Consider the following 15673-nt stretch of genomic DNA (forward strand, 5'->3'; position numbering starts at 1 on the left):
AATTCCCCGTCCCGGCGGAGTGCCAGAGCGGAGTTTCTGGTCCCGAGACGGAGTTTCGCGATGTGGCGGCGTTCTGGAGGGTTTCTGGCGACTTCGACTTCTCCCCATGCGTTTTTAGGTCAAAGGCGTTAAGTATTCCAAAGGAGGGCATCGGAGGCCAGCCGAGGGGGCCACACGCTAGGGCCGCACGCCCCCCTCCTAGGCCGCGCCACCCTAGTGTGTGGGGCCCTCAGGCCTCCACCTGGCTCGCCCTTCTGGCTCCGTCAATCTTCTGGAAAAATAAGACCTTTCGCATAAATTCCGAGGATTTTCCTGAAAGTTGGATTTCTGCACAAAAATGAGACACCAGAAAAGTTCTGCTGAAAACAGCGTTAGTCCGTGTTAGTTGTATCCAAAATACACAAATTAGAGGCAAAACTATAGCAAAAGTGTTCGGGAAAGTAGATACGTTTTGGACGTATCAACTCCCCCAAGCTTAGCTTATTGCTTGTCCTCAAGCAATTCAGTTAACAACTGACGCGATAAAAGAACTTTCACGAACACATTTGCTCATATGATGTAAATATTCTCATGATATGGCTAACACTTAGGCAGTTCATAATAAGATACATGCAAATAAGATCATCTAATAGCTATGTCAATCATGGAGAACCACCAACAATTAATAATAAGCATCATGAATCATGTCTACAAGCAGGATTGCAATGTTCATAAAAGGATATGATAAAGTGGTATCTCGCTTGCCCGAATTTGAATAGCAAAACATAAATGCTCAGGCACCTCTGAAGTTCATGGAAAGACTAGAAGTAAAGATTGTCAAAGATAAAAGCATCAAAGTTATACCGCAACGAAATCATATTTTGAGACAAGCATATTATACTAAGAATGACAGTTGTGCTCTCAAGAAAGTGCTCAAAGAAAGGATGGAGACATAACATAAAAGTAAAAGATTGACCCTTCGCAGAGGAAAGCAGGGATTAACATGCGCTAGAGCTTTTCATTTTTAAAACAGGAGTAAAATTATTTTGAGAGGTGTTTGTTGTTGTCAACGAATGGTAATGGTTACACCAACTACCTTATCAACCAGACTTTCAAGAGCGGCTCCCATGAAGGACGTTATTTCTACCAGCAAGGTAGATCACCCCTCTTCTCTTTTGTTTACACACGTATTTTAGTTTTATTATGGGTGACACTCCCCCAACCTTTGCTTACACAAGCCATAACTAACCGAATCCTCGGGTGCCTTCCAATCAATCTCATACCATGGAGGAGTGTCTATTTGCAAAATTAAGTTGCTTACTGATGAATCAGGGCAAAACATGTGAAGAGAATTTGGTTTGATTAATTTGGGGCTGGGAACCCCGTTGCCAGCTCTTATTATGAAAGTCTGTCAAAAGTAAATGACAAGGTTGAAAGATAAACACCACATACTTCCTCATGAGCTATAAAACATTGACACAAATTGAGAAGCATTTTGAAGGTTTTAAAGGTAGCGCATGAGAATTTACTTGGAATGGTTTGAAATACCATGCATAGGTATTTATGGTGGACACTTTGGAATAACTTGGTTTTCAGTGGTTTGGAAGCACGAGCAGCGTTCCCGCTCAGTACAAGTGAAGGCTACCAATAGACTGGGAAACGACAATCAAGAGAGCAGTAACTGTCATAATCATGCTTGCGGCAAAATAAATTAACTGAGGCATAAAAGTGAAACAAGAACTCTGAAGCAAATTAAATCATCGAGGCTTAGTTGACTTTTGTTCAGTCATATGCATGCATGAGCATGTGCCAAGTCGATTCAAATGAATTATTCAGAGGAGGATACCACAATGTCATACCTATTTATGAATAAAACAATGCAAGCAAATATCCATGACATGCTACCCATATTAATAAATTGGTGCTAATCATGAGAGATCATGAACTACTAGACTTTCTTAAATGACATATACCTCACATGAACCAACTAAGCATGCTCACATGGATGAGTATATGTACAAAAATGAAAACAAATAGAGTTCATACCAGCCTCTCACCACAGTCGAATTGTCGTAGATCGTCATTATTGCCTTTCACTTGTGTAGCTTGAATAATATGGAATGAAAACCACGCTCCAGCCACCGAAGACCATTGAACTCATAATGAACTTTACAAAACCAAATAAGAACAGCAAATATTTTTGGTGTTTTCGAATTGGAAACAAGAACAAAAGGAAACAAGCAAACAAAGTAAAATCTTTTTGGATTTTCTTATAGCAAACCAACGATAGCAAATAAAGAAAAATAAAAGCAAGAAACCAAAATAAGCAAATGGTGAAGAGAAACAACAGAAATATTTTTGGTCTTTTTGTGTTTTAGGAAAGAAACAAAGCAAAAAAACAAGAAAATGAAAATTAGAAAAGTCACATAAGCACAAAGCAGCAGGAATTCATCAAACTTGACAGCAGTACAGTAATCGATTTTTAAGAAATTCTTCCGCTGCCCAGCTCGAAAAGTGTTCAACTAATGAAAGTTAGATAACAACCTGGGGAACATGCTCAAAAATTGGCTTCGCAAAATAACGTTCTGGCTGTTTTTGAGAATTTTTATGGTAACAGTCCAGAATCTGTTTTCAATCAGCACTTCCCCAAATATCATCTCCCTCTTATTAGAAAACCACTTAAAGAAGCAAAACAAGTATATACAAGTATCCAGCAACCATAATATGCAAAGAATGAGTGATGCCGGTATACCTCCCCCCAAGCTTAGGCTTTTGGTCTAAGTGGAGATCAACCCAGCGAGGGTCAGGATTCCACGCCGGTGGATCATACATGGCGTAGTCATAATAAGGTCCTGGTTCAGCAGAAAAGGGTGAAGGCTCCACATGCACAAAATGTTGATGCGAAGAACTTGCTGCATCGGATGACGAGTCGAGGTGTTCCTCGGCCTCCTCCGTGCTGCCTCTTGCATGATGGCCATCTCCCTCCAAGTATGCATTCAGTTCACCTTCTGTGACTGACCAATCCTTCCTGGAGTCAAAGTTAAACAGAACAGGTGCAGGCAATCCTACTAGTTTTTCAGTTTTCTTAGTTGTTCTCCAAGTTTTCTTGTAAAATGTTATCTTGTAAGACAGGTTACTCAAATTAGATGAGTCAGAAACAAATTCATGTTTAATCATGGAGACTATGTCAAGTCTCTCTATGGGAAGTTGAATATCAAGATGGTGAGGTTCTACACCATGCATAGCCAACAAACGAGAAGCAATGAGACCTCCACAAATTCCTCCCTTCTCACGGTTAGTAGCAAGTCTATAGGCTATCAAAGCTCCCAAATTATAAGTCCTATCACCTTGTAATGCAGCAGCTAGAAAGGCTAAATCCTGGATAGATAACTTACTTCCATTCTTTCTAGCAAGAACGCACTTGGTGATGAAATAAGCAAAGTAGCGAATAGCTGGGAGTTGAATGCTACTGATTTTACCACCATCCTCTGAGAAGCACCTTCCATGATAAATCATCTTGAAGAGGTTCAAGAGCTCTTGCGGCGATCCCCTTATCTTCTCGCATGATCCCCATTGCGGCACTCTAATTGCTGCATAAAAATCATCGAATGGCAAGTTGATAGTTTTATTATAAATTTTGTACTGAACCATGGGGTTAGATTGCGACCAATTGAACTTAAAATCCTGCACAACAGACATAGTCAATTTTGCATATTGGCCTGGTTCTCCGTCAACAAAATCATCCAACCCTGCACGAGAAATTAGATTCTGAACATCTCCCAAGATTCCCGCGCTTCTCATAAACTCAGTGCATGGGTAGTAAGAGGGGTATACTTCCTCTTCCCGGTGAACTCTCATAACTTGTTGCACTTCCAATTCTTGTTGGTTTAGTTGATGTCTATTCCACTCCATTTTCCGAAATTTTTCAACAAACATTATAAAATTTGATTTGGTGACATATAACTGAGGGAAACTACTATAGGAACTTGCTAGAGTACTAATCATGCATCAAAACTAGTTTCTACCACTTAGAACAATCATGCAAGCTCACTAAACATGTTACCTACAGCAGCAAAATATTCAAGATATACTCAACCAAACAAAATTCTACTTGGATAATCGGAGGAGTCACATACCAAGGAGTAAATGTGCCAAATTTCAGACAGAAATCTGGGCTGAGCAAAGAGATCGAGAAATCTTGAGCTCTTGAGCAGAAACGCGAGTGAGAGGAAACTGGTGCGAGCTTTTTCGGGAGAGAGAAGAGAATGGGAGGAAGAGATGAAATGGTGGGGTAAAGGGGGGGCCACACGCCAGGGTGGCGCGCCCCCCTTGCTGGCCGTGCCAGCCTGTGGGGTGCCACCATGGGGTGCCCCACTGGTCATCCCCAGGTGCTCCCAGGTGCGTCTTCGAAAAATAGGACCAACGGTCTAATTTTTGTGAATTTTTGAAAACTTTGAAAAATGCACATTTCTGGGTATTAATTTTATTATTACTAGGCAGGAAAAGATTTTTGAAATTTCTATACAACTAAGAACTTTGCAAAACAAAAGTGCTACAGCAAGTAGAACAAGTGGAGGAAGAAAGAGATGTTGTTTAACTCCTCTATGCATATAAAATGAATTTGTTAACAAGGTTGATCAAGTCTTGCCACCAAATAAATTTTACATAACATATGAAGAAATAAACCTCAAATCAATCATGTTACCTTGTATTGAATTGATATGGATCCAATCATAAGATTTTGATATCTTTCTTTAGGCTCATATATAGGACAATCAATAGTTCCAACTTTGATAGTTCTCACATTAGAAATGGTATTAACTCCACATACTTTATCAATCCTGTTGGGGAAATAAACGGTATGCTCCTTGTCATCAACATTGAATGTAACTTTTCCTTTATTGCAATCAATAACAGCCCCTGCGGTGTTAAGAAAAGGTCTCCCAAGAATAATAGACATATTATCATCTTCAGGCATTTCCAACACAACAAAATCAGTTAATATCAAACAATTTGTAGTAACTTGAACAGGAACATCCTCACATATACCAACAGGAATAGCAGTAGATTTATCAGCCATTTGCAAAGATATATCAGTAGGTATCAACTTATCTAAGTAAAGTCTCTTGTAAAGAGAAAAAGGCATAACACTAACACCTGCTCCCAAATCACATAGAGCAGTTCTAACATAATTATTCTTAATAGAACAAGGAATGGTCGGTATACCTGGATCGCCCAACTTCTTTGGAACTTTACCATTGAAAGAGTAATTAGCAAGCATAGTGGAAATCTCCTCATTAGGAATTTTTTCTTTTGTTAGTAACAATATCTTTCATATACTTTGAATAAGGAGGCAATTTAATAGCATCAGTCAAAGGGATTTGCAAGAATAAAGGTTTCATCCAATCGCAAAATTTATTATAGTGTTCTTCTTCCTTTGATTTTAATTTCTTAGCAGGAAAAGGCATTTGCTTTTGAACCCACGGTTCCCTTTCATTACCATATTTCTTAGCAATAAAATCTTCTTTAGTATACTTTTTATTTTTAGCATGCTTTTCAGGTTCATCTTCAACCTCTTCTTTATCAGAAGCATCATTCTTATCATTATCTTTATCATGTTCATTACCACTTTCAGTTTCAGCATTAGAAATAGAAATACTATTAGGATCATTAACAGGTTCAGAGGATTCTACAACATTTTTATGTTTCTTTTTCTTTGAAGGTGCACTAATTTCTTTAGTTCGTTGAGAATCTTGTTCAACTCTTTTGGGATGCCCCTCAGGATATAGAGGATCCTGAGTAGAAACACCGCCTCTAGTTGTTACTTCATAAGCATGTTTTTCTTTAGAATTATTTTTCAACAAGTCATTTTGCACTTTAGTGAGTTGATCAATTTGAGTTTGAATCATATGAAAATGTTTAACAATCATCTTAACATCATTGGAGGTTCTCTCCACAATACCATGTAATTCACTAATAGCTTGAGAATTTTCCATTAAATGATTTTCTACTCTCATATTAAAATTTTCTTGCTTAACAATATAATTACCAAACTCATCTAAGCGTTGAGCAGGAGATTTTGAATACGGAATATCTTCCCTAGTAAAGCGTTGAAGGGAGTTTACCTCAATCATGGATGAAGGGGGAATTATCTCGCATAAATCTTCTATGGGAGGTAAGTTTTTCACATCTTCGGATTTAATACCTTTCTCCTTAAGAGACTTCTTGGCTTCCCTCATATCTTCATCATTTAATTTAATTAAACCCCTCTTCTTCAATATTGGTGTCGGGGTTGGTTCAGGTGTAGTCCAATCATCATGATTCCGGCCTATTTTAGCCAATAATTCTTCAGCTTCGTCTAGAGTTCTTTTCCTGAAAACACAACCAGCACAACTATCCAAATATGCCCTACACTCAATGGTTAGTCCACTATAAAATATATCAAGTAGACCATTCTTTTCCAGATCATGTTCAGGTCGAGCTCTGATAAGAGAGCAAAATCTTGCCCAAGCTTCAGGCAATTTCTCTCCATCTTCCTGGTCAAAATTATAAATTCTCTGCAAAGCAATATGTTGAGCACTAGCAGGAAAGTATTTTCGAAAGAAAACATCACGCAAATCAGTTGGACTTTTAATAGAACCAGGAGGCAAATTATTATACCAAGTTTTAGCATCATCCTTTAATGAGAAAGGAAAAATTTTAGCAACAAAATAAGTACGCATCTTGATATCATCAGAAAACAAGCTACTCAGAGTAGACAGCTCAATCATATGTTCTACAACACTTTCTTTTTCAGTACCACAAAAGGGTGTTTTCTCAACAATAGCTATATGAGATAGATCAAGAGAAAAATCATAATCTTTATCCTTAATGTTTATAGGAGATGTGGCAAATTTAGGATCAGGAGATAACTTATATCTAACAGTACGTTGTGCGAGAAACTTTTTAATTTTTCTTGCATCAGTAATGGCATTGCATTTATCAATAAAATCATCATTAAGCTCCACATAATCCTCATCAGTATCATCACTAGAATAATCAACAGACTCAGGTGAACTAACAAGTGTAGCAGCATTTTCATCAGGAGTTTCAGTATTTTCAATTTGTCTAGACCTAGCAATTGTAGCATCTAGAAAATATCCCAATGAACCACTATCATCAAGCACAGCAGAAACATTATCAATATTATAAGAGTTTTCAGATTCAGCAGAAGTACCGGCATGTGCACTTGTGGTGGTGAAACAAGTTGGCTTATCACAGATGGTGAATCAAGAGCAGCAGAGGTACTCAGAGTTGTACCTTTTCTTGTAGTGGATGGTAATATGGCGACTTTAGGATCGCGAGATTTACCCATGATGGAGAATTTGCAGCGAACAATATCAATCCAAGTGAACTTCCAAATAAAGCTATGCTCCCCGGCAACGGCGCCAAAAAATAGTCTTGATGACCCACAAGTATAGGGGATCGCAACAGTCTTCGAGGGAAGTAAAACCCAATTTATTGATTCGACACAAGGGGAGACAAAGAATACTTGAAAGCCTTAACAGCGGAGTTGTCAATTCAGCTGCACCTGGAAACAGACTTGCTCGCAAGAGTTTATCGATAGTAACAGATTATAGCGAGTACGATAGTGAAATAACAAAGAGAGTAACAGAGACAGCAGTAGTGATTATAGTAAACAACATGATTAAAATACTGTAGGCACAGGGATGGATGACGGGCGTTGCATGGATGAGAGAAACTCATGTAACAATCAAAGCAGGGCATTTGCAGATAATAATAAAACGGTGTCCAAGTACAAAGCAATCCATAGGCATGTGTTCCGTATATAGTTGTACGTGCTCGCAATGAGAAACTTGCACAACATCTTTTGTCCTACCAGCCGGTGGCAGCCGGGCCTCTAGGGAATCTACTAGAAATTAAGGTACTACTTTTAATAGAGTACCGGAGCAAAGCATTAACACTCCGTGAACACATGTGATCCTCGCATCACCGCCATCCCCTCCGGTTGTCCCGATTTCTGTCACTTCGGGGCCTTTGGTTTCGGACAGCGACATGTGTATACAACTTGGAGGTAAGATCATAAAACAATGCATATCATGATGAAATAATAACATGTTCAGATCTGAGATCATGGCACTCGGGCCCTAGTGATAAGCATTAAGCATAACAAGTTGCAACAATATCATCAAAGTACCAATTACGAACACTAGGCACTATGCCCTAACAATCTTATGCTATTACATGACCAATCTCATCCAATCCCTACCATCCCCTTCAGCCTACAGCGGGGGAATTACTCACACATGGATGGGGGAAACATTGCTGGTCTATGGAGAGGCGTCGGTGGTGATGATGGCGATGATCTCCTCCAATTCCCCGTCCCGGTGAAGTGCCAGAACGGAGTTTCTGGTCCCGAGACGGAGTTTCGCGATGTGGCGGCGTTCTGGAGGGTTTCTGGCGACTTCGACTTCTCCCCGTGCGTTTTTAGGTCGAAGGCGTTAAGTAGTCCAAAGGAGGGCGTCGGAGGCCGGCCGAGGGGGCCACACGCTAGGGCCGCGCGCCCCCCTCCTGGGCCGCGCCACCCTAGTGTGTGGGGCCCTCGGGCCTCCACCTGGCTCGCCCTTCTGGCTCCGTCATTCTTCTGGAAAAATAAGACCTTTCGCATAAATTCCGAGGATTTTCCTGAAAGTTGGATTTCTGCACAAAAACGAGACACCAGAACAGTTCTGCTGAAAACAGCGTTAGTCCGTGTTAGTTGTATCCAAAATACACAAATTAGAGGCAAAACTATAGCAAAAGTGTTCGGGAAAGTAGATACGTTTTGGACGTATCAGTCGGCATCCCCTACTGGCGCATCGGCTCGGCTCCTCACCGCCGCCACAGCCTCTGCGCCGAGCACTAACCGCCACACCGCCACAGCAATGGCGCCCTAAACCTGCTCCTTGGCCCTGATCATGGACATTGCCTCTTCCTGCGAACCCAGCCGCGGTTTGAAAACAATACAACTATTACTGGCAACTGTTGCAAGGTGAGAATCCGAAAGATCATCAAGGAGTGAGAAGTCATTACCTTGGTTCTTGTTCTTGTCGGAGCATCTCTCGAGGTTCTTCTCATCCCCTCTCCGTTGTGCCCTCTCCATGACGGGCGTCCCTGCTGCAGCCCCCCTATTCCGTGCGCTCTTGCGCGCTGAGGCCGCCGCCCCAATGACCTGCTTCTTCCTGGTGTATGGCTCCGTCTTGGTACGTGGGACTTGAGGGACTGGGAACGCGGACGCGACCTCATGATCCTTGCGCGGCGCGTTCAGCTCCTGCATCTCCTCCAGCGCCCTCTCTCCCGACACCGCCTCCCGCTCGTCCCTCCTCGCCATTTTGGCTGGCGGCTGGCTGTCCGCCACCCATGATGTGAGTGGGTCCCTCATCTACGAGCCTGCGTAAGTAGAGAGTAAGGAGCCCTCCACCATGGGCCCCCCACGCCCCGCGTCACCACCACAAAAATAGATCGATAAATTGTAAGACAGTTCTGCTAATGTGGGTGAAGGGTGGTCTACCGATCTGTAACAGATTGATCTCGTTTCAAGTTGCATGAACGCGCGATTACAGATCTGGAACACAACCATATCGATTGTTGCTTCCCAGCTCCCGATTGGCAAATTCCATCCGGCCGTTCGATCGTTTTTGGCTCACCCGAGCTAGCACGACCCCGTTTCCAACCTCAAATCATCATCATAATGAACATGCGGCCCTAACCCTAGTCCTCATCGACATCCTTTCATGGACGCCGGTCAGGTCCGCGTGCCGTTTCCGATGCATGTCCAAAGAGTGGCTTGCTCTAATCTCCGACCCAGTCTTCATCGCCAAGCACAAGTACCGCGCCGCGCCGGAGCCATGTCTCGTGGCCAGCTTCTATGAGGGACGCACCGATAGTGGCGTGTTGGTGACGGACATGAAGGGCAACGTGGTTAGGGCGATCAGAGGCCTAGATCGCTTTCCTTTGGTTCACTCGAGTCTTGACAACCTCGTCTCCGTCTCCTCCTATGACCTTGCCACCCGCGTGGTCGATGTCGTCACTGGGACGGTGCTCTTGACCATCCCGCAACCGAGCACGCAGCCGTGGCACAGGGCCTTCATCATCGTGCTTGGCCGCGCCGCTGTCTGCCTGTCTCCGGTTGCTGCAAAGTGGTGCGCCTCATCCAACATCCCGTGAGCGAGTACGGCGGTCGACTCAAGCAGACCATGGAGGTTCTCAAGTTGGAAGATGGCGCTGAGTGGAGGCAAGCAGAACCGCCTCCATCCCTTGTCTCGTTCGACCATTTCCGCGATAGCTCTTGGGCCACCGTCAATGGTACTGTGCACTTCGTCTCCGGCAACATGTATGGGGCTCCAGCGAACCGTGTGCTATGCTTCAACCTCGAGAGCGAGGAGTGGACCAAGTCGATCGAAGGCCCGCTAACTGCAGAGCCTGAACTATGGAGGAAGACAGGCAAAATTCGCATCGGCAAGTTCAAGGACGCCTTGTGCGGAAGCAAATTTGGTGCACATGAGCACCAGTGCTCCTAGTTTTTAAAATATTTAAAAATTGTATATCTGCGTTTCAAAAAATCGTCAAATTTATTCCGTGAATACATACATATGTTCTGAATATTCGTGCAAAGTTTTGGTAGAAATTGCATTGTATTTTGAGCTACAGGGAAAAAAAATTTGTGGCTACGTATAGGGCCGGGTAGATATTTGTCAGAAATTTGTCTTTTTTGTATAGCTCAAAATACAACATATTTTTCTCTAAAATTCATACCGTATCTTTGGAATGTTTATATGTATGTGGTTATTTATTATAAATTCATTTGGAATTTAAAAAATATGATTTCTAAAAAACAGAAGCACTGTTGCTCATGTGTCAAAGACACTTTTCGGGCCTTGTGCATGATTCAGCCGGAGGTACGGTGGACCAACCACCCATGTGCCAACATATGGCTCCTGGTTAATCCTGACATCAGCATATAGGTGAAGAGATACGTGATCCCGATGGCCAGCCCCTCTGATGGCATTGATAGGAAAAGCATAGGAATAGGAAAAGTATCTAAAAGGATAGGAAAAGCATAGGAATAGAAAAAGTATAGGATTGGAATGACATGTCTACTTTAAACCTATAGGAAGATGAAGTTTGTTTGATTGTAGCAAAAGAATTTTTCCATGAGGTATGAGCTAATGCTTTTTTCCTATAGGAATTACACTACAAGATTCCTATATGAATTTTTCCTATAGAATATGTTCCTATGAATCAAACAACATGTAAAGGAATTTTTCCCATAGGAACCAAATCCTACACAATTTCTATGCAAATCCTTTGAATCAAAGGAGCCCTGAATCTTTGTGGGTGATGCCCGATGGTGTGAAGTTGCTCTTATGCTACTACTCCATCAAAAGATCGCCTTTAAAGGTGTATGATCCGTGCTCCGGAACATTCACGGATGCCATGAAGATGCCAAAACATGCCTTTGGCAGAATCGGCCTCTGTAACCTCCACTTAGATCGCTTTGTTGCACTTTCAGATCCATCTAATAATGTCAACGTTTAATCTACGTACGATTATGTTGTGTCTTTGTCAACTCTGTTTCTCGCTATGGACAAGCTAGCCATATTCTTCATCAGCCAAAAAAAGATCCGCAACTTCTCTCCTACTCTCGTTCTTGCATTGCACCAGTTTAATTACCATGTCCACTTTGTTTAATCACTATTTTTACTAGACAAAGAAAGGTTGAGGTTTGGGACCGAGCATTGGTATACATATTGAATATATTTCAATTTGAGCACTATTTGCTTGATACCAACTTCACTCAGCAAGCGCTGCTTTGCCATTGATCTCATGTATATTAACTAGAGGAGTTGATAGCATAAAGTTATTATCGTATTTATGCTCGAATTCCAGAAAAACTAGCACTTTACGTTTTCGTTAAAAAAGAACTACCGCTTTAGTGCAATTTTTTTTTAATGTGCACTAAACTCGATTTAATCAGGGATTGAACACCGATTCTCACTAGATGGGCCCACAGACAGGCTGACGTGGCAGAACGTGTCTGTGCATATTTGCGGAAAACACCTCCATATATTGTATCTTCATATATTGTGTCCTCTTTCTATTTCTCCATGTAAAAATATTTTTGTATCCCTTTCTATTTCCATGTCGTTGAGCCATCCCCGCGATGTCGCTATCTTGGACCAAATCATGCCCGTGCGAGCTTGGGCAGGGTCTGCTTGGCGGCCAGAACTGAGGCCGGCGGCAAGAGACCAAGGGCGCGAGCTCTACTTGCAGCGGTCGACCATGAGCAACGCCAGTGCTGATGTTGTTATTCCCACCGTTGCCATACCTTGTGCGGTTCAACCAGAGGCCGACGAAGCCCAAAAATGGATGGTGATTACCTAAGGAGCCGAAGCCCACAAACCGGGTGTGTGACACAAGAAGTAGCGCATACAAGGGAACCCTAACATGTACCCAACCTGGAGTCCTGAGACCTGGCCTTCTTTATAAGGACCAGGAGTGATCGAGGATACACAATCTAGAGAGAGAGAGAGAGCACCATCAGTGCGACATTGTAACCCTAATCATCATGAATCAAGAACTGACGAGCAACACCATAGCCAGATGATGTAACCTATCTTGTGGCAGGTGATATAGTCGTGTCGTAATAGAATGCATGTGTTCCTGTAAAAAAAATAACATTTGGCAGTTTCAAAATATATTGCACATCTAAATAAATGCATATGGAGTTCAACTGAATATAGGTAACCATATTCATACTGAGTGCCAAATCCCATCACCAACTGAAATGCTCGTTAGTTGATGGCTCTTTTGATGATGAAGAAAGGGTAGGTACTAGTATGATTGTAGGAGACTCTACTAGATCAATTATCTTCTCTACAGCTGCCCACTATATTATAATGAGGCCTTGGAAGCAGAAGTAAGTGCGGTGATGGAGGGTTTAGCTCTAGCTCATCAGTGGTCGAAGGAACCAGTCATCATCCAAACTGATTTTAAATCGGTGATATCCGCAGTGCGAGAGGATACATGTAATAGATCGGTGTATGGCCATCTTTTGAGCAAGTAACACGCCTGATTAGTCTCCATGAAGTTAGTTTCGTCAAGTAGATCAGTAGCTGCAATAGATAGGCGATTATATCTATAAAAAAGAACTACACTATACTTACCTTGAGCAATTAGCCCTGCTTTGTAATTGATCTCATGTATGCTTTATTTTTATGTTGGAGTGGAGAGCTGCACGATTGCGTGCTTAATTTGCTACTGATCTCATCTATGCCTTGGTACCATGTTCATTGTCTGATCATGGACACACAAAAACCTCGGCTAACTATTGTTGCAAAGTAGACTGGATCTTATAGAAAAACATGCCAAAATGTAGACAGCTCGCAAGATTTATATAGACAACTTAGCTTAGAGAAGCCATATTTGTCGGTGTACATTTGTTTTTCGAGTTACACATTTACAGTTGTCTTTCTACGCACTGGATCACCTTGTCAGCCCACTCAGCGATTTTGGGCTCAGCAAGATCCAGTAAGGCCCAACGAATCGATCCATTCCAACACGCTAGGCCCAGTGGTAATGACGTAATTTCGTCCGCACGGCCGCACCTATATACTCCCTCTCCCTCCCAACCCTACCGCGCCGCCGCCCCCGAAGCCACCCGCCTCCTCCTGCCGCCTGCCGAGGTTGGTCGCCCGCCGGACGCGATGGCTCCCACCAAGAAGACGGTACGCTACGAACCCTAGCACAGCCCCTCCATCCGTTCCGAGCTGATCCTGCTCCGTGCTGATGCGGCGGTGGTGGTTTTCTGACGCGGTTCGATTCGGTTTTGCAGAAGAAGAGCACGGAGAACATCAACAACAAGCTGCAGCTGGTGATGAAGAGCGGCAAGTACACGCTCGGCTACAGGACCGTCCTCAAGACGCTCCGGAGCTCCAAGGGTATGGATCGCCTCTCTCTTACTTACGCCGGTTGTGTAGGTTTCTTGATCTGCTGCGGTGAATGTTTGGTTAGTCTGGTTGTTTGCTTGATCCGACTATCAGAAATGCAGAATCTGACTGTTTACAGATCTGTTGCTCAGCTCTTGTGTACAGTGGACTGGTTAATGGCTCTCGTGGTCGTTTGTGTTTGGAATTGTTTGCCGTTTAGATGTTGACCTCTATCGTAGTCTCTTGATAGATTATTTGTTTTACTTCCTTGTGGAATGGTTTTGTAGATTGGGAGCTGGGTTGCTGTGCCTTGCACTGAATGTTATGATGTTCATTCAGTATTGTAGTCTGTAGTGGGTTTTGATTGCACATTGGAACTACAGTTTGGCTCGTTTGCCTCCTTTTTAGGTGACTGCAGTACCCTAGTAAGATTAATTGTACTGCAATTTGGAGCTTGAATTATTTGGTTGAGACCAATTGTAACTTCATTGGTATCATGTTCAGTTAATGTTTGTGTTGGCAATTTATATTCTGAAATGGAATGGGACTGAAGTTTACCTCTTTGGCTTGCTTTTGCCGTGCCCTAGAGATGAATACAGCGCCCTAGAATGATACCAGCCTCTGATTAATACTTCTTCAAGATCTCTTCCATATCTAGCGGACAATGGAGGCTGGAATACTTGTTTGTTGATGTCTGAACCCTCATTATCTGTTGCTGTGTTGGTAATGCAGAATTTGTATGTTCATTTGGTATCTCTGGTTAAACCGTGCTTGTGATATATATTTATTGTTGTTGATATTTAAAACCTAAGATGTATTAATTTCTAACGCTGGTTGTGTGTAACATGTGGCTCCGTTCAAATAGTCTAATTTGTTTCTTTGTTCAGGCAAGTTGATTATCCTCGCAAACAACTGCCCGCCGCTCAGGAAATCTGAGATTGAGTACTACGCTATGTTGGCAAAGATCAGCGTGCACCACTTCCATGGAAGTAAGATTCTTTAATCCTATCCCCAAATCATTCCTTCCAATGCTTGTTTGATGAGTATGAATTAGCTTGTGTATCACCACTATCTCACCTGGTACATTGTATGGTTGTCTGTTGCAATATGTGTTAATGTAACTTTCTTCTTCCAGACAACGTTGATCTTGGAACTGCCTGCGGCAAGTACTACCGGGTGGGCTGTCTCAGCATCATTGATCCGGGTGACTCGGACATCATCACCACCACCGCTCCTGGCAACACCCAGTGAAGAGGGCCTTACCTATTTTAGTCTGAGATGAGATGTAGTGTGGAGCTGGCAAACACAGTTCAAACTTCCTGTGACTGTTTTGTAACGCATTCATATGGTTTTGTTTTATGAGATGTTTCTTTAAATCTATGGAGCAGTGCAATCTTTGATGTGCCCATTTTGATGGTTAGTAGTTCACATGTTCGGCTGTTATAAGAAAGTGAAATTTGGCCAATGTCATCAGCAATTATTATTCCTTGCAGAAACACCTTTGATGAAAAACGAACTTACAATGAAATTAAGTGTTCGGATGTGATCAGGTTTCCTTTCTGACTGTACCTTTCCCTATATCCATCTCGGTCTTTCGGTATCAGCCATTTGTAGAGACCTGTGAAGGCATGGGGAAGAAACAAAACTGTCTTGACTGTGGATCAGCCTGTAAGTGGACACAGAGCTGACCACGGTGCTGCCAGTCCATCCCATTTATTTCTGTTTAT

The 15673-nt window shown here is 42.5% G+C and overlaps 1 protein-coding gene across 1 annotated transcript; it reads left to right on the top strand.

Moving 5' to 3' along the window:
• Positions 1 to 13595: 13595 nt before the first annotated feature.
• Positions 13596 to 15352, top strand: LOC127311779 (large ribosomal subunit protein eL30). Its single transcript, XM_051342236.1, has 4 exons — positions 13596 to 13745; positions 13853 to 13958; positions 14834 to 14935; positions 15082 to 15352. The coding sequence occupies exons 1-4, from the start codon at positions 13725 to 13727 to the stop codon at positions 15195 to 15197; spliced, it is 345 nt and encodes a 114-aa protein (XP_051198196.1). The 5' UTR covers positions 13596 to 13724; the 3' UTR covers positions 15198 to 15352.
• The last annotated feature ends 321 nt before the right edge of the window (positions 15353 to 15673 follow it).

The sequence above is a fragment of the Lolium perenne genome, chromosome 7 (assembly GCF_019359855.2).
Source record: "Lolium perenne isolate Kyuss_39 chromosome 7, Kyuss_2.0, whole genome shotgun sequence".
Lineage (NCBI taxonomy): Eukaryota > Viridiplantae > Streptophyta > Magnoliopsida > Poales > Poaceae > Lolium > Lolium perenne.

Coding starts and splice junctions, on each gene's coding strand:
- LOC127311779 (XM_051342236.1), top strand. CDS start 13,725: ATGGCTCCCACCAAGAAGACG. Junction 13,746..13,852: donor TGGCTCCCACCAAGAAGACG/GTACGCTACGAA, acceptor TCGGTTTTGCAG/AAGAAGAGCACGGAGAACAT. Junction 13,959..14,833: donor GACGCTCCGGAGCTCCAAGG/GTATGGATCGCC, acceptor TTCTTTGTTCAG/GCAAGTTGATTATCCTCGCA.